The sequence below is a fragment of the Monodon monoceros genome, unplaced genomic scaffold, assembly GCF_005190385.1.
Source record: "Monodon monoceros isolate NGI ecotype Baffin Bay Population unplaced genomic scaffold, NGI_Narwhal_1 Super_Scaffold_21, whole genome shotgun sequence".
Lineage (NCBI taxonomy): Eukaryota > Metazoa > Chordata > Mammalia > Artiodactyla > Monodontidae > Monodon > Monodon monoceros.
This window is the reverse complement of record NW_021703778.1, coordinates 43,650,840-43,674,405: the sequence shown is the minus strand read 5'-3', so window position 1 is coordinate 43,674,405 and position 23,566 is coordinate 43,650,840. Positions and strand designations below refer to the sequence as shown.

At 49.0% G+C, this 23,566-nt stretch overlaps 1 protein-coding gene across 1 annotated transcript in view; it reads left to right on the top strand.

Moving 5' to 3' along the window:
• Nucleotides 1-595: 595 nt before the first annotated feature.
• The window catches only part of RGMA (repulsive guidance molecule BMP co-receptor a), a 44,319-nt gene continuing 21,348 nt past the window's right edge, over nt 596-23,566 (top strand). The window contains exons 1-2 of the mRNA XM_029239386.1: nt 596-969; nt 19,648-19,763. Coding sequence (XP_029095219.1) covers nt 956-969; nt 19,648-19,763 — 130 coding nt within the window. The 5' untranslated portion in view covers nt 596-955. The remainder of the gene's footprint in view (nt 970-19,647; nt 19,764-23,566) is intronic.

Sequence of the window (23,566 nt, the reverse complement as noted above, 5' to 3'; positions counted from 1 at the left end):
CGCACCCTGACCCGAGGTTACTTCTGGGGAGCCGCAGTCATGGGGAGGGGATGTGATATGGTCTTCTTTTTACTCTAGATATGCCTGAGCTTTGTAAAATTGTACACAAGAACGTATTCGCGTATTACACATTTAATCCATTTATGTTCATTTTTTAAAAGAAGATTCTTAAACAAACAAACATCTCAGTACAACAGAGGTGCAGAGAGCAGCAGCGTTTCTCGTGGATGTGACTGTCTATTCCAGAAACCTCAGAGTAACACCCCGCGCCCGCCCACCCTTGGACCATCATGGAACTGATGATGGAAACGTACTCTCCAGGACATCCCAGCGGGAGATTAGGAAAGTTGGAGGCGCCTCGCGGGTCGCCGCACTTGCCGCCCGCGCCCCCCTAACCCTGCGTTTAGGGAAGTCTTGACTTTGCAGCTTGCGTACCCCACCGCCGCACTGGTGCTGATGCGTGAAGGTGCTGCCGCGGCGGGCGGGGCAATCCGAGCCCGCACCCCCACCTCCTATCCCGCCCCCTCCCCGCCGGCCCCGCCCGCCTCGCCCCCAGCCTGCGCCCCGGGCGGCCGGCCCGCCCCTTCCCCTCCGCGCGCAAACGAACCTCTCGACGCCGCGTTCCGCGGCTGCCGGCTGGGGCCGGGCGAGGGAGGGGGCTAGCCCGAACAGCCCGATTCTGCAGTAGTCTCCCGAGCGCGGGCTGCGCCGCCCGAGCCGCTAGGCGGGGGAAGCACTAGCCGTTCGCTCACGGGCCGGCTCCTCCAGGCGCTCGCAGGCATGCAGCCCGGGAGCAGGCGGCGCGCCCCGGGCCGCTGCTGAGCCGGCCCGGGCGGCGGGGACCATCGCCTGCCGAACCCCTCCCACCTTGCCCCGGGGCCGACGAGCGGCGCCCCGGCACCCCCTCTTCGCCCGCAGCCCCGCCAGCGCCACCCCCCGCGGGCTGCAGGGGCTCATGCAGCCGCCAAGGTAAGCGCGGGCCGGGAGCGAGACGGACCCGGCTCTTGACATCCCGGAGGCGCCGCCGCCACTTGCTCGGGGCACGACACCGCTGTGGTCCTCCCCAACCCTGCGTCTCATCTTGCTCCCATCTTGCCCAGATTTGGAGCTTTGCTGCGCCTCGATCCCTTTAGCTCTTGGCAGCAGTAAAGTTTTTGTGGTTTGGTATTTGCTCTTTTTTCCTAAAATGCTCTCCCCGGGCAGCCGGCAGCGCGCGTGGTTGGGCAGACCCGGCGAACGTCTGTACCACTGTGCGCGTGCTGGGAGCTCCCTTTCTCCCGCGCGGCCGTTGCAATCGGCCCGCGGAGCCTGGGAGTGAGCGTGCCACCCGGCTGTCCAGCCGTGAACCCCATTGGCACGACTCGCCCGGCCCCCTCCTCCTGCTCTGCGTCCGGCTGCCTAACCAGCTGCAGAGTCGCGGCTGGAGCGCCTGCCCCGGGGGGCGTCGACGCGGCGCACTGTCTGAGCTCGGGTCCGAGCGGTCCTTCGCCTAGGAGGGCAGGTGCGCAGGAAGGTGAGGGGCTTGGGATGAGTGTTTAAGGGATAGGATCCCCGAGTGGCCCTGACGTTCCTAAGTGGACAGGTGGGCCCGGCGGCCCGGGCACAGCGACGGCTGCGCGCGTGGCCTGAGCCGTGGCTCATCCCAGGGAACGAGTGGGGCAGGGGAACAGGTGTATTTAGGGGGAGGGCCGATGTGGGGGACGCTCGGATGCAATTCTTGATTGCATCCTCTTAATGTAATTGCATAAGATTTGCTCGGAGGTAGAATCAGTTCCCCCAAATTGAGTTTTTTAATGGGAGCCTGCGAGCTGCTATTATGTGGTGTGGTTTCGGAAGGCGTTGGATTGTATTTATTTTATAAATCGGATGTCTTGCGATCGGATTAGGGGAAATCGCGCCATCTGGCGGAAATGGTACGCTGCGCGTTTCTTTTAGGCCGAGAAGTTGGATGTTCTCAAAGTAGGAGATTCCGGCGCGTGGCGTGGAGGCAGGAACCAGCAGGCGGGTCCTGGGATGAGTATTTCTAGGTGTATTTACAGTCCGGCTGAGCGGGAGCTCAGCGACGCCCCCAGCTCCGCACGCCGAGCTCAAGGGCCAGAATTGCAGCTCGTACTGAGTGGCAGGTTGTCGTCACCTCGAGGAGATCGTCACCTTCTCCTTCTGGCTTGAGGGTCCTCTAGCAAGAACATAACGTAAAATGTTGCCTGCCGGTGAGTCTGTGCCTGTTCTCTGGGCATCTGTCCCAGAAATCGGAAAAACCTATGCACGGACCGTGGTCTTCTCCCGTGTATCACAGATGAGTGATTTTTCAGGCGAATCTTGAGCCATAACCCCTAGAAAAGAGATTGGCTGTGCTCTAAAGGGCAGCTGAAGGAGAGAATTGGGAAAGAGTCTGGTGCAGATCTGTACAGGAAAGGTATAATATACCAAAATGGCATTTTTTTTTACACAAAGAAGAGGCTTCCTGCTGTTCCACTACCACAGCGGGTGACAAGCAGGCCTCCTTTATGAGAGGGACATGATCTCCAGTTAGCAACTGGGGCGGACTTTGCTGGACAGCAAGCTGAGCCGACAAAGACTGTGGGTGGGGCTCCCTGTCCTTGGTGCCTGGTTTTTGCTGCCACCTTCCAGGCCAGATGATATTAGCACTGAGCTGGACTCTCCCTGTTCTGAAGTGTAGTCTGCTTCCTTGTAGAGCAGTGTGGTGTTCTCCTTGTGGGGAGGACCCTTGCCCCCTTAAGATCCTCTGAGCTGTGGTGGTGGTGAGGGAGGTCCCAGCCTCCTTTTTTCAATAGCCCTGTTCCCGTCATTTCCCTCCCAGGTGACAGGTGCTTATGCTCTGAATAGACATATGGAGTGGTGGGTGGCTTATCTGCTTACTCCCCACGCTATCTCAAACTGCCTCGCCGTTTGCAGGTGTTTATTTAATAACTAGATTTATGACAAAGAGTGTCTTGCAGTAACCTGGCATCTTATTCAAAGAGGGCTTCTCTGACCTTTGCTAAGAAACCTCTGTCTGCTTTCTTTCCTTACAAGCCTCTCCAAGGCGTGACTCGCTCCATCCCCAGTGGGTGTAATAATACAGAATGGAGGATGAAAAGCTCCTGGTTAATATGACCCTTGACTTGGCTCTTCACCCGCCCTGTGGGAGCCCAATACAGGAATTCTTAGATGAGGAGACACAAAATAAAATGAATAGGTAGTCAGCATTCCTAACATTGGGACAGGGAGATTTTCAAGTCACTCTCACAGTGATGCTCGCTGCTTCTAGGAAGCAGGCAGGAAGAGGTGCTGGCGCTTCCACTGCTCAGAAGAGGAAACTGATGCCCAGAGAGGTGCAGAGGAATAGCCAAGGTTCTGTGAGTTTAAAGTGCTTTTTTCCCTACAGGCTTGCTACCAAATGAATTAAACTCAAGCACTTGGTTTTACCAAGTATGGTCCCCAAATAGGGCATGCCATAGGAGATATGTTCACCTATCTCTCCAGAAGCCTGCCATCCAGAAAAAGAGACAGGATATACCCAAATGAAACTGATCATAAACAAAGTTCAGGCTTATTGGAATCTGTTATTTCTGTGAAACAAGGAGGCACTCCTACTTAAAGATCACTGTTCTAGAACTTGACTTACAACATCCCAAGTGTAAGTTCAAACCACATTTACGTGTCTGCAGTGTTCCTGTGGCTCTCTGGAGAATGGCTTTGCTTTTCAAACAACATTCATTGTTTATTCATTCAGCAAACATAACATAGACTTAACTTGAAGGAGACCCAGGCTTTCTCACCTGTGGTATCCAGCCCCATTCAGATGACAGGCTTCTCTTTTTCTTATTTTGACAGAATGACACCACAATTTCAGCTTCTCTTCCCTTAGCAACAGAGATCTGAAGAGCAATGAACAGGGCAATGGATAAAATGAAGAACTGTCTTGCCCAAGTGTGCAGACAAGGTCAGGCAGAAGTCAGTTTCCTTGGTGACAAATGAACATCTTTTAAAACGATGCCAGTTTCTTAGCCAGGTCTGACCTATGAGTAGAAAATGCTGTATCACACTAGAGCCTCTGGGTCAGGAGGCAAGAATACCCACTGAGGTGTGAAACTTCATAATCTGTGGGCAAGAGGAAGAAGAAATTTTGAGATTTGGGCAGAAATCAGAAAAAAATGCTAAATGCAAGTACCTTTTATAGCCCCATTTGAAAGATTTAAAGTCACTGCTACTTGACAAACATAAATACGCATTATGTACCTTATAAAATTATTATATCCAGATTACTACTGTAAAAAATTAAAGTGTAGCAGGCACTGTTTTTGTGGAAAATAATGACAAGATTGCCGGTTGAGTTTACTTCTCATTTTTCAACTGTTTGTTTAAAGCAACATTCCAAGATGGAGAACTTTCAGGAATCAGGACCCTGGATTTGCCAGAGTCTGAAAATCTGGCAGAAACTTGAAAACAAAAGATTCTGTCAACAATCTGGTAAAACAAGACCAATTCTTACAGATTCTGTGTCCTCCACAGGGCATAACAGAGATGAGTGGGTATGAGTACCAGTGCCCTAAAACTTGTTGATTGATATCTCACTAGGGTATCATTTAGTAGTTACCATCCGATGTGGTTTCCACTTCTGTTTTATTTTTTTGTCTTTGGAGATGCTCCGAGCTCAAGGTCTCTGCAGCAGCTTGCCCTGGCTGACAACAACGATGTGTCCTGGTTCCTGATGATAACCACTCTATATCTGCCCTTGTGAGCAGAGATATTCTCCCTCAGTCCTCAGCAAGAGGCTCGGTACCATTACTTATTCTTTTTTTTATTGAAGCGTAGTTGATATACCACATTATATAAGTTACAGGTGTACAATATAGTGATTCACAATTTTTAAAGGTTTTACTCCATTTATAGTTACTATAAAATATTGGCTATATTCCCCATGTTGTACAATATATCCTTGTAGCTTATTTTATACATAATAGTTGACATGTCTTAATCCCTTATGCCTGTATTGCCCCTCCCCACTTCCCTCTCCCCTCTGGTAACCACTAGTTTGTTCTCTGTATCTGGGAGTCTACTTCTTTTTTGTTATATTCACTGGTTTGTTGTGTTTTTTAGATTCCACATATAGGTGATAGCATACAGTATTTGTTCTTTGCTGTCTGACTTGTTTCACTTAGCACAATGCCCTCCAAGTCCATCGATGTTGCTGCAAATGGCAAAATTCCATTCTTTTTTATGACTGAGTAGTATTCCAGCATGGATATATATCACATCTATGGTTGCTTCCATATCTTGGCAGTTGTAAATTGTAAATAATGCTGCTATGAACATGGGGATGCACATATCTTTTAGAACCAGTGTTTCTGTTTTTTTTTCAAGTATATGCCCAGGAGTGGAATTGCTGGGTCATATGGTAGTTGTATTTTTCGTTTTTTGAGAAATCTCCCATTACTTCTTCTTAGCACGCTTATTCTTCTTGAAGGGGGATGCAAACAATTTTTCGTCCTCTTTAGGAGTTTTCTCCTTGATGGCCTCTTTAAACGAGACCAGGTGGAAACATAGGAACCCACAAAGACTGACCCATGATGGCTTCCTAAACATCCATCATGGTATAAGCCTTGTCGGTTACAATGTGAACACTCCACCTGAGAATTCAGTCTCCTGACAGACTTCTTAATACGTTTCCCAATTGATCTGGACCACAGTGTGTATTTTCCTCCAGGTTCGCTATTTAAAATCCATGGTATCTAGTTGTTCAAGGTGCTTTCACCGTTTTATCCTCTTCATCAAAGTCCAATCCACTTGTGAGACTACCACATCTTCCTGGTTGCCCCTTGCAGGAATGCATTTACCTGGCTGTCAAAGAGGCTAGCTCAGGAAACATCTGCTGGGCCATCGCAGTGACTTGGAAATTTGCTGCCAGTGTGCATTTTCGGCCCCAGAATAGAATAGAATAAAATAGAATAGATGATTCTTGCAGGAACACGTCCCTTGGACTGCTTGGCTGAGGGTGCAGCTAAGCTACCCCAGGGTATTGCTGCCTCTGCATCCATTTTGTTTGGCCAAGTGGCCTGTGAGGACCTTAAATTGACACCAGCCCCCTCATACAAGTGCATGCGCTAGGTAGCAGCCAGCCCTCGTGACCCACAGTCTCCCCTCCTCCCCAGGGCCTACCCCTTGTGCACCGGTCAGCTAAGATCTCCATCAGGCTCAACGAAAGCTCACTCTTTTGGTTTGAATTGACCTATCTGGCCTTAGCTCAGGAACCCCAAAGCACTCTGCCCACAGACCCTAATCAAGACATGTGCCACAGGGCTTCCCTGGTGGCGCAGTGGTTGAGAGTCCGCCTGCCGATGCAGGGGACGCGGGTTCATGCCCCGGTCCGGGAGGATCCCACATGCCGCGGAGCGGCTGGGCCTGTGAGCCATGGCCGCTGAGCCTGCGCATCCGGAGCCTGTGCTCCGCAACGGGAGAGGCCACAACAGTGAGAGGCCCGCGTACCACACACACACAAAAAGACATGTGCCCCAGGTCCTGTTTTCTGTTTGCACTGGGCCTTGACTTCCCCATGTGGCCCCTAGAAGTGCACCAGGTACTTCCTCCAGGACCTGTGAGTAATGAACTTCCCTATTTCAGTTTCTCTCGTGGTCTGTAGTTGAACCCTGGCTCACCATCCAGCACCTTGTGCTCCACTTGACAAGTGTGAATGTGACAGATTCGTAACAGAAGAGCACGTGGAAATGCATATTTCATTCACAGAATCGTAAAAACTACCAGCTTTCTTCAAAACAATTGGTACCTTGAAAAGGATAAGAATTAATTGGAAAGAATAAGAATTAATGTTTGTTTGGAAGTTTTGGTATATAACTTTCATTTAATTTAATATCCTTCATGGAAAGAGGTAGAATATAAATAATAAATAGATTTTTAATACAATTGCACTTTCTCAGATGGGCTTCCATTTATGCAAGCAAAAAGAAGTGTAGAGCTTATGGGTGTTCCTTGGTGGTCTTGTGGTTAGGATTCGGGACTTTCACTGCCATGGTCTGGGTTCAGTCCCTGGTCGGGGAACTGAGATCCCGCAAGCTGTATGGTATGGCCAAAATAAAAAATAGAGAGAGAGAGAGAGCTTTGAGCGCAGACTCACCTGTAGACATGACGAGGCTCATGAGGGCTTCCCCTCACAGGTCCAGACCTGCTAATAACCCCTCACTCCTAAGGTTGGTAGGTCATTCTGCCCCAGAGCAAGGGATTCGTGAGAGTTTAATTTGTGTTGTTTTACATCAGTCAGTGCAGCTAAAATAGTTTGAAATTCAAATTTCGGAATACCGATTTCAAAGTGCTTCCCTTACTATCCTGAGGCATACTTGGTTTTGTATCCTTGGGTATCTCAAGATCATATGGTAAGGAAAAGCTAGATGCCACCCTCTTCAATGCTGTGAGGGTTTTACATTGCTTTTTTTTTCTCTGCTTTTAAGAGCATTTTGAGAAAGGAGATCCCTAAACTCCAAGCATCTGATTTCTTCATGAGCAAATGGATGCTATTGGCAGAGTCTACTGACTTCAGGGGTTCATTGCTAGGGAGCATACTGCTCCCTACATACACACACCTGGGCCAAGAGTCAATGAGGGCAAAGCAAACCCAAGCCAAAATGGCACCCAAGTCCTCCCTTTCTGGGTCAATGACCAATCTCTAGGGGTAGAAGCCCATCTGGCTTTGAATTTAATTAAGACATGCTCTGAATAGCTTGAGGTCTGAACGGACTGCGGTGAATTGATACTGTAGATAGATTTACCTAAACGTCTTGTTGTGTTATATTTACCTGTTGCTCAGAGGCTATTAAGTCAGGTAAGCACTCTATGAAACCTTGACCTAAAGATACCATTTAACATCCAAAAGAAAGACGAAGAATTCTATAAGTATTTCAACTTCATAAGTTTTTAGGGGGGTAGGGGACATGGTTCTCTCCTTAAAACATTTTAATATTCTTGTTTGTTTGTGGAAAACAGTGTATCTCTAAACAGGCTCACATCTCTAATGAATGACCCATCATTATACATATGGAGCATAACAGGAAAAAGTAAACCCCGGTGAAGATGAGGAGTAGCTGTGATTTGGTGGGAAATACATTGGACTTGGCATCACAAGGCCTGGTTTTGAGCCTCTCTCTGCCATTTATATTCTTGGTGACCTTGGACAAGTCACATAATCTCCCTGAGTCTCAGTCTCCTCATTTTGAATTGGAGACAGCTGTGCCCATCCCATAGTTGAGACCACCCTACAGTTACGTGGGAGACTTTGTCTTATAGTGGTTGATCAACAAAACTTGAGTATAACTGATCATGCACTTAGAACCCATCCAGAAGTCAAGGTTATCTAAAAGTCCTTGGGCACTAATTCGAAAAGATACGTGCACCCCAGTATTCATAGCAGCGCTACTTAAAATTGCCAAGATGTGGAAGCAACCTAAGTGTCCATCAACAGATGAATGCATAGAGAAGACATGTCATATAGATAGATAGATAGATAGATTAGATATAAATATATAGATATATATACACACACACACACTGACATATACATACACACAATGGAATATTAGTCAGCCATAAACAAAGAATGGAATTTTGTCATTTACAGCAACATGGATGGAGTTGGAGGGCATTGTGCTAAGTGAAATACGTCAGACAGAGAAAGACAAATACTGTATGATATCACTTATATGTGGAATTTAAAAAAATACAACAAACTAGTGAATATAACAAAATAAAAAGAAGCAGACTCACAGGTATAGAGAACAAACCTGTGGTTACCAGTGGGGAGGGGCTGGCAATACAGAGCTGGTGAAGTGGGAGATACAAACTATCGGGTGTAAGACAGGCTACAGGGATGTATTGTACAACATGGGGAATATAGCCAATATTTTGTAATAATTGTAAATGGAGTGTAACCTTTAAAAATCGTATTAATATTTTTTTAATTTTTTTTAATTTAAAAAATTAAATAAAAGTCCTTGGGGAACGCTACAGATTTCCCCACCGTCCCCACGCATACAAAGGCTGTAGCAGAATCAGGTACATAGTAGATACTTTGTTACAATCAAAACAATGGTTCTTATCCATGATATAAAACTAACATTGGCAACTACTTATCAACACTTATTCTATGCCAGGCATCTGCTCTAAATTTTCTATTACTGTGTTAACTCATTTAATCCTCACAATAATCCTCTGAGGGAGCCAGAGTATATCCCCATTTTTCAGAAGAGATAACTGAGGTTTAGACAGTCTGTTCAGACTGCATGTTCTTGGCCAGCATGCCATATTGCCTCTGTAATGTAAAAGTGCAGACATTCCCTCAGCCTCCAACAAATTGAAAAAAAGAATACCATCGTGGTAGAGGATAATGTCACATAAGCAACACATTTGTTCTTTCTCGATTGGCACCCTTCCCCACCGCCCATCAGCTGGGGATCTTCTTTATTTCAGCTTTGCATTAGCCATTCTAAACAATTTTGAATTTGATGAATAACTTGGTCTTCTGTTCCTATTGCTAAATGTCTGTGGTATTTGTGCTCGGCACCGACTTGTTCATTAATCCAAATACTGCGGCCTTCTGCTGGTTGGGAGAGAGACGCAGACTCGCTGATCAATTCAAATAGTTGCCATTTGGTGGATAAATGGGTCCAAGTTGGTTCTTCTCCCAAGAACTTACTGGAATGGGGAGAAGTAGACACTGGGTGGTCTGTCTTCCCTTACAGGAACCTGGTGCATCTCAGTATGGGTACCCAGAAGTTGCTTTAAAACAAGAGGTTACTAAATGTTTACAAGGTGTGGTTTCAGGTATACAGTAGTATTGCTGGGTATGACTGCTGAAGAATTTCATGCTGACACTAAAACATAGAAGTGTCGCTGTTCAAATAACGTTTCCTACTTGCTCAGCAACATTTCGCTTGGGAGAACCCAGAAATGTTCCAGATGAGGCCCCAGAGTCAGGTATGGGCAAGGCCAGTTACAAAGCCAACACTAGTTCACTGAATTCCTAGAGATACCAGACGGTGAAGCTGGGAGACCGCCCTCCGCCCCGGGGGGGCGGGGGGCGGTGGGATGTGGTGGGCAGCCAGGCCACGATTCTGCAGATTGAGAGGCTGCAGGTCCAAAGGTAGGAAAGGACAGGGACCACACAGCTAGAGTTAGAACTGCTCCAAATCCCAGGTCTCTCTCTTTCCCCACATCCACTGCAGTGTCTAAAAACTCTCAATCTCAACACCGACAATGAAGCAATTCACAAATACTATCACTTTCGTACTGGGCTTTGTAGGCAGAAGAATTTGCAACTGTAGACCAGCTAGTAGGTGTGCACTGGAGTCGCAGACAAGAGCTCAAGAGGAAAGTGAGGAAGACTTTCATACATGAAACTCCAGATATGTACTAGCTTATAATCCCAGTTAGCAAGGAAGGGGAGAGGTATCAAAAGTATAAATGAGGCTGCCCCAGGAGCTTACTGAGAATCTCAGAGGCCAAGAAGGAGAGGTGCGAAGGACGGAAGGAGGGGCTTAAATTATGGAAATGTGACCTGAGAAACTGTTAGCATGTCATCAGGAGGGCTCCAGCCCAGTCTGGGCTGAGGCTGGGGGACCTCAAAGGGAGTCCTTCCTTCTGTTCTGAGTAAGAGGATGAGTGCAGAGAAGCACGAGGGTCAGTGGAGGCAGAGAGAAGACCAAACATCTCCGTGCCTGGGAAGGAGTTAGTGAGCTCATCAGAGGCGGTGTGACAGCTGGGGGTCACCCAGACCTGCCCAAACCCCACTCTGCCACCAAGCCAGCTGGGTCACCTCAGGCAGGTTACTTGCCTTCTGCAGTGTAAGTTGGGGTAAATGAGGGTTGTCTGACTTACGGATGAGAGAAGAGAGAAGACGTGTTTTCGAACGAGAATTGAAGTCCAGGAAGAGAAGAGGATGTAGTTTTAAAAGGCATTTGGCATTCCTCATATGGACTATTTTATTTTATTTATTTATTTTTATTTATTTATTATTTTTTAAGTGAAGTATAGTTGATGTATGATATTATATGTTACAGGTGTACAATATAGGGATTCATAATTTTTACAAGTTATACTCCATTTATTGTTATTACAAAATATTGACTATATCCCCCTTGTTGTACAGTATATCCTTGTAGCTTATTTTATACTTAATAGTTTGCACTTCTTAATCCCCTACCCCTATATTTCCTCTCCACCCTTCCCTCTCCTCACTGGTGACCCCTAGTTCTCTGTACCTTTGAGTCTGCTTCTTTTTTCACAGGGACTGTTTTATATTTAAGTCTACCTCTACATACGTACGTCCCCTTTGGCTGGGGAACTCAGTTCTTCTTGGAGTCCTCAGCTCGTGACATAACGGAGGGACTCATAGGGCTGTTTCACTGAGAGTCAGAATAAAAAAGGAAATACCCACTGGGGAGGGAGCAGTTGAGGGCTTGCTAATACTTTTTGGTAAAATGATAGCTAGCTACATAGATGAATAGGTTGATTGACTGGTTGATTTTTATGTGTGCTTATGTGCATATGGAAATATCTAGAAAGATGTACCTTAAACTGTTGATAGTTATGGCCTCCAGGGATAGTCCCCTGATTTCATTTAACAGGAAATTGGTTTTTGAACATGTGTGTATATTACTGTTTCAATTTCTTGAAATAAATTTGATGTTAGATTGAAGGAAACGGAAAGTCCAGAAAATTTGTTCTCCTAGCATTTTCTTTTTTAAAAAAATCCCTTTTATATCTTTCCAGCATCATGAATATGCCCATGCCTACCAAGCAGGGGTGTGCCTCTGGAAGCTTCTGAGGTGGACACTCCATGCTGATGTCCCATGCCAGCCTGGTCCTCCAAAGTGGGCTCCTGAGCAGGGATGTTGCTACCCCACGGAGCAGTCTGATGTGATTTGTCCACAAGGTGGAATTTTGACAGATGTGTACCAGACAGTATGAGGCCAATGGTGACGCAGTTGTCACCAGATCTGGTACTAATGAAGTCTTGCTTTGCAGTCAGTGGTCCAGTTCGTTAAAGAAGCTACTGACAAAGACCCCCCATTCTAAAAGATTCTTCAGCCTGGTAAAGTCCCAAGTTAATTTGAGGCAACAGGGATGGGGAATAAACGTGGGGCTCCTGAGACACCACACAATCACCCCTCTCAGAGTCCTCAGAACTAGAATTATTTGTCTCCACATCTGCCTGCGCCCCTGGGCTTCCTGGGGTTGGGGGGCGAACTGTCTGCTGCTTATCGAAAACTCCCAAAACCCACTCAGAGCCTAATACTCAGTGAATGCTTGTTGAATGAATGAAACAGAAAAACAAATAAATTAAAAGAATCTGCCTTGCATGTGCGAGTGGGGCGGGGGGTCGGTGGGGGGTGGATCTCAGTAACCTGATCACAGACAATAAAAGACATGTCCAAGAGCAAATAAAATCCGCTAATGTTTTAAATCCATTGAGAGAGTTCAAAGAGAAAGTGACATATTTCTTCAGTTTCTGAAGAGAGCTGTTGGAATGTCAGGGAAATGTGTGTTTCAAAAAACCATTAAAATATTGGAATAAAATCTGTATGTTTTAATTACTAAGAATAAGCGTCCCTCAGGGTGAGGGACAGAGCTCATAAGCCAAGGAAGTAGTGTGCACACACAGAGAAAGTAAACCTACGGCAAACAAACAAAACCAAGATAAGCCAAAGTGGGAACACATTGGACGGCTTTCCGAAATCAACAGTAAAGAGGTTCCTTGATGCCAGAGTAAGGACAGTGAGACCCAAAAATGCTTTGGAAGAAGAGAAGCAGGGAGATTCCTAAATTGTCATGGAAACAAATAGGTCAAGGACAGCCTGTGGCCCTCTACCCCAGGAACGTCTGGAGAGAAGGGAGCAATGGCAATTAAAAATGGCAGTCATATCCTTGTGGCCAAAATATGCAACTTTCCTTCCACACCTGGCCTGCACCCAAGGGTGTACATGCTGGGCCCCCTGCCCACAAAGGAAGCCCACCTATCCAGGAAGGGTCACTTTTAATAACCACTTTGTGGAATAGATACTAAAAAAGTAGTATCAGCAAGCATTTTGTAAAGTCCTAATTAACTGGCCAAAGCACAACACGCTTTCTGAAAAGAGAACATGAAACTGGACCAATCTATTAGCATTCCTTGAGGAGGTAGAAACGGGTCTGGAGAAACCCAGGGATGAATTATGTTTAAACGTTCAAAATTCCTTCTGACAAAGTTCCACCCCAAAGGTCATTTCCAATAGTAAATTCCTCCAAAACATGAAGGGAAATCTCCATGGATCGGAATTGTCCTTAGAGACAGGGAAAAAAAGAGGATAAACAGGTACTTTTCTAGATGAAGAATTATAAACAGTGGGGATCCCCAAGGATCACTGGTGCTCCCAGACTTTGTTTAAATGTCCATAGATCATCTGGAGGAATGACTGGTTCCAGGCCTGCAGATGAAATGGTTCCAGGCTCTCCAGAGAGATGGCAAACAAATGGTGATTAACTGCAGGACCAGTTTATGAGTTTGCAAGAAGATACATATTAAGCTTTTGCAGGGGCAAGCCTCAGTTAATACATTTAGGAAAACAACCCAAATTACAAAAATAACGGACTGTGTCCAGTCTGTTTATAGCCCCCAAGGGATCTCGGGGGTCTTTGCAAAATGTTTGTTTGCCCAAGACTGTGCAGGACCAAGTGTTCAGAAATGGTATTGGAAACTAAGCCAAAAATAGTCTTCTCCCTGGGCTCTACCCAAACCTGGCAGTTTTATGACCTTCTCCTAGAAAAATGTCTCAAAACTGTAGAAAGGTGAGTAATCACCCAGGCGGAAGGCTTTCCTGAGAAGCTGGGCTGCTTTGTTCTTTAAGGACGTCAGTGTGGAAAGATGAAGCCAGAAAGGTGATGTGATCAAAGTCTATAAAACCTTAAAGGTTATGCAGAGATTGAGCAGCTCTGGTTCATCAAATCTGAGATGGACAGACCCAGTGTAGCCCTTGAAGTTTGAAAGAGGATTTTGAGGGACAAATTACAAAGAAGGATTGGGTCCCACTCTGAGTTGTAAATGAAGCAACTGAGTTCCTCAAAATGTGGTATAGGGCAAAATTTTTTCAAAGGTGGAGAGTGGAGGGGATGGGAGTAGGCTCAAGGAATTTTGCCAGTAAATGGATAATGGATTAAGAGCCATCAACAACACATCCCTGCACTTCTGAGGATGGCTAAAATACTTCTTGGGACCAGTCGGACCTTAGCTTCCTCCTGATTGGTCAAGAATCTGTGCATAGATGTGAGAGGAACCAAAATCAAACCAGTTTCAGCAAAACAAGGACTTTGTTGGCTCCCATAGCTGGAGCAGGTCCTCGTGGAGCTCCGAGGAGCTAAGAAGGAGCTTCAGGGAGAATCATGTGCTGAAGAGTGGCATGGGGATGGTTAGCCCTGAAAATCGCCATCAGTCCCTGAAAAGCTCACCAGACACAATGCAATTTTAGTATAAACAGTATGCCAACTCTGCAAACACAGCTTCAACCCACAACACTCATCAATACTCACCTTCCTGTCAGATTACTATCCCCAGACCCATCCTATGGAGGAATCAGAGATCAGAACTGGGAGCTCCCTCGTGGCAACAGTCTCAGGACAGATTCTGATTGGTCATCTTGGGTCATGTGCCAGTCACTGCTTTAATGAAATCAATTATTAGGTTCTCTGTCTTGCCTGGACTTTAAGTCCAAGAGGATAAACTGATTGACTCATCCTGGGTCTTATGTGCACCCACGGTTGATGGAGGGTGATGGAACTTAGAACCTACAAGTCTCTACACATTAGTCACCCAGGAGAGCTGACTAAAACTGCTGATACCCAAGGCTCTACCTCCCGAGATCCAGATTCAGCTGCTCCGAGTGGGGCCTGGGCATTTGTATTATTGTTAAATCCCCCATGATGATCTCCCAAAAGAATATACCCCTCTCCTTTGTGAAGCTTTGGGTGGGGCTCCCAAGTGCTAAAAATGCACACCCTAGCAGAGCATGTGCTGGCCTTTCCCAGGCTTTCCCAGGCTCCTGCTTTCTCTTTCTGCAGCCTCACCTCTTTCTCCTATAGCCATCCTCAAGCTTTTCCAGCTCCTCAGGCAAGCCACACCTTGGTACATGGTTTCTTCAGTGTTCCTTCTACCTGGAAGCCCTGCCCTCCTCCTCCTCCCTTGCCCACCACCTTCCCCTGGCACATTCCCAACTGGGAAAACTTCCCTTCCCACGCTGCACCCCAGGCTGGGCTGGAGGCCCCTGGCGCCCGTGTTCTGTGCCTCCCCGACAGCGTCTGTGTTATGCCTTATTGAAAGTGATTGTTAAGCTATCTGTCTTGACTTTAAGCCCAGTGTGGACTTGCACCATTGGAATGAAAGGCACATACAGCACGTCAGGGGTGGGCTTCGGTGTGCTTGGCTCTGCCGTTTATTAGCTGGTAATTGGGTGAGTACTTAAACTCACTCAGCCTCAGTTTCTTCATCTGCAAAATGGGGATAGTAATAGAACCCACCTTAGCTTAAAGTGTCTAGAAATGGAAAGCACTTAGCCAGCACCTGACATAATGTAAGAGCACACTGAAACATGAGCCATTATTACTATCATTCTTAGTGAAAATGAATCCTTGAAGATACCTCGCAAGATACACCACCCTTTCGGTAAAGCCCTCCCCAGGTAGTTAGTTGTTCACTCCTCACCTCTGTTTTACCCCCTCACCTTCCTCTAATATCTGTTTCTACTAGCAGTTCAGATAGGAGTTGTCTTATTGATTTCTTTATACCCCAGGGACTAGCATGTACTAGTCCTAAATATGTATTTATTGACTGATGACTCAGGCCCTGCATTTGAGAACACCCTGTTCATACCCAGAGGCAGGGGAAGCCAGACTCCTTCCCCACCGCTGCCCCTGGGAGGGCTTCAACCTTATGTAAACCTCGCCTTTCAGAAGCTCCCTGCTCCTTCATCACACAACCCCACCCCCCGAAAATGGAGAGGGAGAGATGGGGGGGCGAGGGTTCAGTGGTGGGGCCACCACAGCCAGGACTGGCGGAAAGGGAACAGGAGCATGAAAAGGTCTCTGCCCCTCCGCCCAGGCTGCATCCAGGGGAAAATGCATAAGTGGTGAGACTCTATAATGAGAGCTGTCAGTCTGAAGTCAGCTACACTTTGCGGTACGCGGGCCTCTCGCTGTTGTGGCCTCTCCCGTTGTGGAGCACAGGCTCCCGACGCGCAGACTCAGCGGCCATGGCTCACGGGCCCAGCCGCTCCACGGCATGTGGGATCTTCCCAGACCGGGGCTCGAACCCGTGTCCCCTGCATCAGCAGGCAGACTCTCAACCACTGCGCCACCAGGGAAGCCCTGAAGTCAACTACACTTTGATTTAAGTGAATTTCTATGGCAAATAGAGTGCTGAGTTCCAAAACCCAACATTTTAAGAATTCTTATTTTTGCAAAGATTTGGGGAGTTGTCAATAAGCTGGTTGGTTTGGCCGGTATGGACAGATTCTTCAAGGTCAACACAACCTCATATTGCTCTATTTGTGGCTGGATTTCTCTTCATAGTCTAAACTGTAAAAGCCAAATCTCTACTTCTGTGATGTCCAAATTCAGCCTCACACATTTCTCCTCTGAGAAGGAAGCCCTTTTCGTCCCTTTCCCAAATGATTTGCTTATGCCGTAGGAATTGGATCTCCTCCCAAAATGACAGCCAGTCCCCTGGCCGGAAGGCTGGGGAGCTCCCATGGCCCAGTGCCCCTCCCAGATTGTACAGGCACACCTCATTTTATTGTGCTTCGTAGATACTGCTTTTTTTTTTTTTTTAATTGAAGGCCTGTGGCAACCCTGTATCCAGTAAGTTTATCCATGCCATTTTCCCAACAGCATTTGCTCACTTTGTGTCTCTGTGTCACATTTGGGTAATTCTCTCAATATTTCAAACTTTTTCTTTATTGTTCTGTCTGTTACGTGATCAGTGATCTTTGATGTTACTCTTGCAAAATGATTCCAGCTCGCTGAAGGCTCAGATGATGGTTAGCATTTTTTAGCAATAAAGTTTTTTAAATTAAGGTATGTATACTGTTTTTTAGACATAATGTTATTGCACACTTAACAGACTACAGTATAATGTAAACATAACTTTGATATGCACTGGGAAGCAAAAAAAATGTGTGGGACTTGCTTATGGCATTAGTTGCTTTATTGCGGTAGCCTGGAATGGAACCCTCAATATCTCCAAGGGATGCTTGTATTCAGTTGCAGTCTTGGGGTGACAGTATTATCAGCCTGCCCCTTACAGACGAAGAAACTGAGGTGTAGAGGCTGCAGCCAAAGGTCCACACTCTTGGGCAAGGACAGCACCGGGAGGGCCTGCTTCCAGGCCTTCTGAAGCCTGCACAGCCTCTCTGCTGGATCCTAAGCCACGTTCTACGACCCAGAGATGCTGCAGCTGTGGTGGTGGTGAATTTACAGTCGGGGCTGCTGGGAATACTAATGGATCCTTTCTCTCTCATTAGCGAGAAGCTTTAGAACTAACTTGTGTAAGGCAGGATCTCGCAAAGGGTGTTCACTGGTGGACCTCAGAGGTGCGTGTGTGCAGTCTGGCTCTGTGCCTGCCTCAGTGTGCCAGGGCTGCCCTGTGATTCTAGAGAATAAACGGTGGATCTGGCTCCCGGAGGGGCCAAGCCTGAGAGGAATGCGAACCGCGATCTGGATTTTGAGGTGGTGGCCTTTCACTGGACAAACCTGTAGCATTTTGCCAACGGGGGCTTAAAATGAATCCCGGTTTGGGGGAATGATAATTAGACAGAGCCTGTTGGACTGAGACCCACTTTTTTTTTTTTTTTTTTTTCTTTTCTGTATGCGGGCCTCTCACTGTTGTGGCCTCTCCCGTTGCGGAGCACAGGCTCCGGACGCGCAGGTTCAGCGGCCATGGCTCACGGGCCCAGCCGCTCCGCGGCATGTGGGATCTCCCCGGATCGGGGCACGAACCCGTGTCCCCTGCATCAGCAGGCGGACTCTCAACCACTGCGCCATCAGGGAAGCCCCGTGAGACCCACATTTTTGAGGGAAATACGGTGGCACCCCAAACTGTAAAGCCAGCAGTAGCCATCACAGCATTTTGCCCTAAGGAAACAACAGCTTGTTTTTGCCCCAGGGTACGGTGCTTGAGGCATTAGTCCCCTTTCGTACTTGTTTTGTAGAAGCCAGATTCAGAAGTATTGCTGCTTTGGGTTCCATCTACAGACCTAGGGTCCTCTTCCCCTAGCCCAAAGCTTTCTCCTTCAGAGCTTCACTCCCCTCCCAGCAGGCAGAGTCCTAAATGCAGACGCAGCCCTGCGGCCTCTGTGGCCTTCAGCAAGTGAGGACTGCCATAGTGCTTAAAAGAAACATCTAAATTGGATAAAAACTCAGAATTTTTTCCAAAGAACCAGATGAGTTGGCTTGGAAGTGAGGTGAGGGGGGCCAAAGGAGCAATTGGTTTGACTAAAAACACTTGCTCTGGCGTATTTGTGTTCCATCCAAAAGATGCTTCTCAGGGGAAGTGACCAGTCTTAAATATCCCAACAGCGGCAGGAGAGCTGCGGGGCCTAGGGAATCTTGGGGAGGAGACATTTTGCTCCTGGAAAAATAAGTGACCAAGTTAAAGGAAGTCACCACCCTGATGCTCTCCCAAGAGCGGCCTTGGTGGCCTTGCCCTGGCAGCGCCGAGCGTCCAGGCCCTGCGCACCGCGGGGCCCGCTGCATCCACACCTCCTGGGGTGGCAGCTGCACTGCCGCCTCCGTCAGGCTCGCAGGCCCCCGACTCCGGAGCGCGGCCAGTACGAGTCCTGGGGCAGCAGCGAGGTGCCTGGAGGGGATGCAGGAGGTGGCCGAACCCGGGCGGGGTGGGTGGCCCGGGGCCAAGGGAGGGGGGGGGAGGTAGGGAGGGAGCCTCGAGGTGCTTTTAGTGGTCGACATCCATTGGGCCGTCCCGCCCAACCCCGGACAACTCGGAAGCGGATTTTTCAGCCTCCACTGGAGACACATCTGAGTGAGAGCAATGAGTCGGGGTGTCGGTGGCGTCTTCGGAACAGCAGTCTAGTTGTAAAGGGATCCTGGGGTTTTTCTCCAAGCTCAGTTTCTACTTGGTTGGATACGTATAGGGAAGATGGGGGAAGGGGGCGCGGCCGTCCTTGCTCTTTGCCGGCCTTGGCTGTCCCGGGGCATTTGGGCCTTTTCTGCGTGGAAAGCCGCGGGGCTCGGGGAGCCGGGGCGCGCCCACCGTCCTCCAGCCCTGGGTTCCCCAGGTCCCCGCGGCCTGCACCGCAGCCCGGCCGCCTCGGTCCCCGCCCAGCTCTTCTCCCCCAGCCCCCAGCGGGCCGCGCTGAAACCCGAGCGCGAGGGGGCGGAACGCGAGGCGGCTGGGGCAGCGGGGCCGCGCCGACATTGGAGGCGAACTGGGTGATGGATGGCGAGGGAGGGGCGCGCGGGGAGGGGGGGCGCGCCGGGCGCCCGCGGCCGAGATGGACCGAGCCTCCCGGCTCGCTGCTCCCGCCGGCGGAGCGAGGCTGCCCTTTCTCCGCAGCGTGATTTATTTTCTTCTTTTCTTCTGAACTCTTCTTCCAGGGAGAGGCTAGTGGTAACAGGCCGAGCTGGATGGATGGGTATGGGGAGAGGGGCAGGACCTTCAGCCCTGGGATTCTGGCCGACCTTCGCCTTCCTTCTCTGCAGCTTCCCCGCAGGTAAGGCACTGCCCCCGGCCCGGGGACAGCCGGCCGGGCGCGCGGGGCCCGTTCCCCGGGTCTCCTCGCAGCGCCGGGCCACAGGTCGGCGAGTCGGAGCTCAAGTTCGCCGGCCCCCCGCCTCCCATTTCCACGCGTCTTTGTTTCTCCCGCGTCCCGCCCAAGGCGCGATGGATGCGGCAGTGGGGACCTGGGGGAACCCCTCCCAGGCTATAATGAAAAAGAGCCAGGCGGGGAGGTCGCAGGCGCCGGGGACGTCTCCCACCTTCCGAGAAAAAGGGGATACCGGGATGCGCCCCTTAGGGGCCCCCGAGAAGGGGGAGAAGAGGAGGCACGGACTCGGAGCAGGGGGCACTTTCTCCAACTCCTCGCCCAGCAGTTTGCAAACCTGCCGGGTGCCCAGGGGTGGAGCTGGGGGCGCCCCTGAGGTCCCAGGCCTGACCCGGACCGCCCCCTCCCGCGGGACCCCGTCCCTCCCCCGCGCGCTCGCCCACGCGGGGAAGCCCACGGACTGGGCTTCGAAGCGCCCTTATTCCTGTTTGATAACATTCCGCGTCGCCCCCTGTTTGTTTTTATTGTGTCAGAAAGGGAGAGAATTTCAGAATTAAAGCTGAAAAAGCCCATCTGTTTCCAATGAATCCCCCATAGTTTTTCACAATGTTTTTGGCAGATCGCTGCTTTCAAATTCCTCCGAGCCCGGACCTCTTGTTTTTGTTGGGGGAAGGGAAACCAACTCCACAGAGAAGCATTTGTTCCTTCCCAAACGCTCCAGTTTCTTTACTTTTTTTTTTTTTCCCCCTTTCGGAGGGGGAGGGGGAAGGCACGAAACTTAAATCCCGGGTCTGTTTTCTTTATAATGTTTCAAGAAAGTTTATTCCATTTTTGCCATATGCTACTCACAGCCTCGAAATGCCAGTTAAACCCTTTGTACCCATTTTCCCCTTGCTAAAAATACAAATAAACCCAGCGTCACGGGTCAAATGGTCCCCGATGCAAGGCGAGATTTCCCGGCTGTTTCCATTGTGCTGCGGGATGCCGGGGTGTCTTTTTTGCAAAAATGAGAGCCTGTTTCGCTCCGCAGGCGGAACGGATCCGCAGCCGCAGCGCTCTACCGAGCTCTGCAAGAAAGGACTTGAGTTAGACCGGGATTGGGTTGTTTTGTTTTGCTCCTCAGCCAACTGGGTTTCAGGAACTGGCAGAACTGGGCAGTCCGGACTCGGCCTGGCTGTAAGTTGGGGCTCCCGGTGGGAGGAAATGCAAGGCAGCTGTAAGGGAGGAGGAATCCGTTTACTTTCCCGCCCCAGCCCTGCTCCGGGGCCCCCCAAAACCCACCCGGCCCCGCGCGCCCCAAGGGCGTCCCCGGAGAGTCGCAACCTGCTCGCAGCCCTGGATTCCATTGGGGATGCCCCGGCCAAAGACAAAATGGGGGGTGTCAATGCCTTAAAGAGCCTTTAGACCCCGTGCACCCTCGCCCCAGAATATTACAACCTCCGTAGAGGGTCAAGCAGCAGGGAGTCCTACTCTCCCTCCCTTTTTTTTTTTTTTTTTTTAAAGGCAGTTTCCCCACCTATAGAAGGTTCTGGCTGAAAGGCTGATTTGGGTCCCTCCGGAGAACTAAGAAACTAAAATTTGAAATGATCCTCTTCTTAAAAAAAGAAATCCCCCTTTTAGAGATGCAGAAGTTTGTACTGTGTGTGCATCTCGGTTTGGTCCAGATAAAGATCCAGCCCATTGGAAGTTTTATCAGATGGGTTGATAAATGGCTTTTGTCCCTTAGCTGCCATGGGGGATGTGATCTCAGCTTGGAGCTGAAATTGAGAAGGGGGGCTTAGAAGCCCTTAAAACAACACCTTCCCGCTCTTAAAGCGGCAGCACTTGTTAACTTCTTGGGCTGGAGGGAGAGGAAGGGAAGGGCTGGCAGGAAGTACTCAGAGGTAGGAGGGAGCTGTCAGGGCTGGGTGGTGGAGTTTTGCTGTTTTCATTTCTCCATCTTAAAAACTTTATTTTAAAAGTCTCCCCCATAGTCTGAGGAAAGCTGGTGGGTTACAGAATTCATAACCCGAATTCCATCACTTGTTTCCAAGAAGCCCATTTCTTTTTGGCTTCAAGGCTGGTAACTAAAACCTGGCAGATAGAGCAGATAGCTGTTGCACTGTCATGCCAACTGGCTAATGTTTCTTCTAATTTGAGGCCTTGACAGCCGCATTTAGTTAAAATTGCCCACCTTGCTGAAAACTGAGCTTCCAGTATGCCCGCATGAAATAATACACTGGGGGCTCTGGAAACGTGTGTGCTCCAGAAACCTGGGTCAAGAAGACGGTTTCTTAAGAGATGAAATGGGTCATTTCCACCACAAAGAGGTGGACTGTCGCCAGAGGGGCTGCTTGGGGATCAAGTCAGAGAACCTGCAGGTCTGGTGGGCAGCTGGGTGGGCGTTAGAGGAAAAAAAAAAAAAGAAAGCACTGGAGACAGTCAGGGGCCCTGTGTGCCAGCCCCTCCCTCTAAAGACAGGTGGAATCTGGCTGGAGCAGCCTCGTGAAAGCATAGGCTTGTTCAGTGCTAGTCGACTTGAATGGCTTCCAGGAGTAAACCCATAGGAGTGCAAATTAAATTGGACATAGTTATGTGGAGAAAGATGCCTTAACCTCTGCTAGACTGAGAGGGTTTGTGTCTTTTGAGAGTGTTTACATGTACTCAGCGTGCGTGGCACACCTCCTGTGGCCCTGACACAGGGACAGCATTCGGGGCCCTCATCTGAGCAAGGCTGGCGTCCGCCTTCAGTCCTGGTGGAAGGACAGGGGCCCTTCGGTGTCCCTTGGGCTATCAGGGTGTCTGCATGGACCATGCTGTGCCTTCAGCAGATGGACAGAGTGGCCACTGCTGTGGTCCAGCTGGGAGGGGGAGGTCCAGGAGGCCAAGAAAGGCTTCTTAGGAGAGTCTTTAATAGCGTCTGCTTCAAAACACAATTAATAGATACTTCTTTAAAGTTTGAAACCACCCTGGCTTAATAAAACAGATTTCTAAGAGGAACCCGTCAAAGTCACATGTTGTAGACATGCTGGCATGCTTCCCATTGGCTACATATGGATGCTATACTCCAGCTTGGTGGTTCTCAAAATGTGGTCCTTGGGCCAGCAGCATCAACCCCCTCCCTCCCCCCCACCCCAGGAACTTGTTAGAAACCTACTGAAGCTGATGTTCTGGGGGTGGGATGTACAGTCTGTACTGTAACAGGCCTTCCAGAGGGTTCTGATGCACCTCAAGTGTGAGGACCACTGTTCTAAAAATTATTGCCCTGGGCCTTTCTTTTTTCCTCTTTCCCCTTCCTTTAAACCACAGCTGTTTTAGAAAGATTAGTCCTCAGTGGGGAAACTAAGGCTTGCAGAGATCCAAGTCCTCTGCAGTATCCAAGTACATCTGTGTCATTGTAGAGATGAGAATATTTATCTCGGAGCTGCTATTCAAAAATGTACAAGCAAGTCAACCTACTTACTATGTTATTGTCCTTCCAGTAGGACTTTGTGTCCCAGAGGGAAAGACTGAAATGAGTCCCATTGCAAGAGCCGGATGGCAGCAGCGTCAGCCAGTAGGCTGGTGTGTGCCACACCAAGGGGCCTGCAGGGCAGAGCCCTGGCTCCCAGGGAGGGCGGGATGTAAAATCCTGCAGATGGTTGGTCCCTTTGGCCCTGAGGATGAGTTGGAGAGTAAGGAGAGGATCTATGGTCTTCTGGTTTAAGAAGGGAAACCTCTGCAAGGTTGGAGGAATTGCTAGCAGTCACCCCAGTGCCCAAAGGAGAACTGGG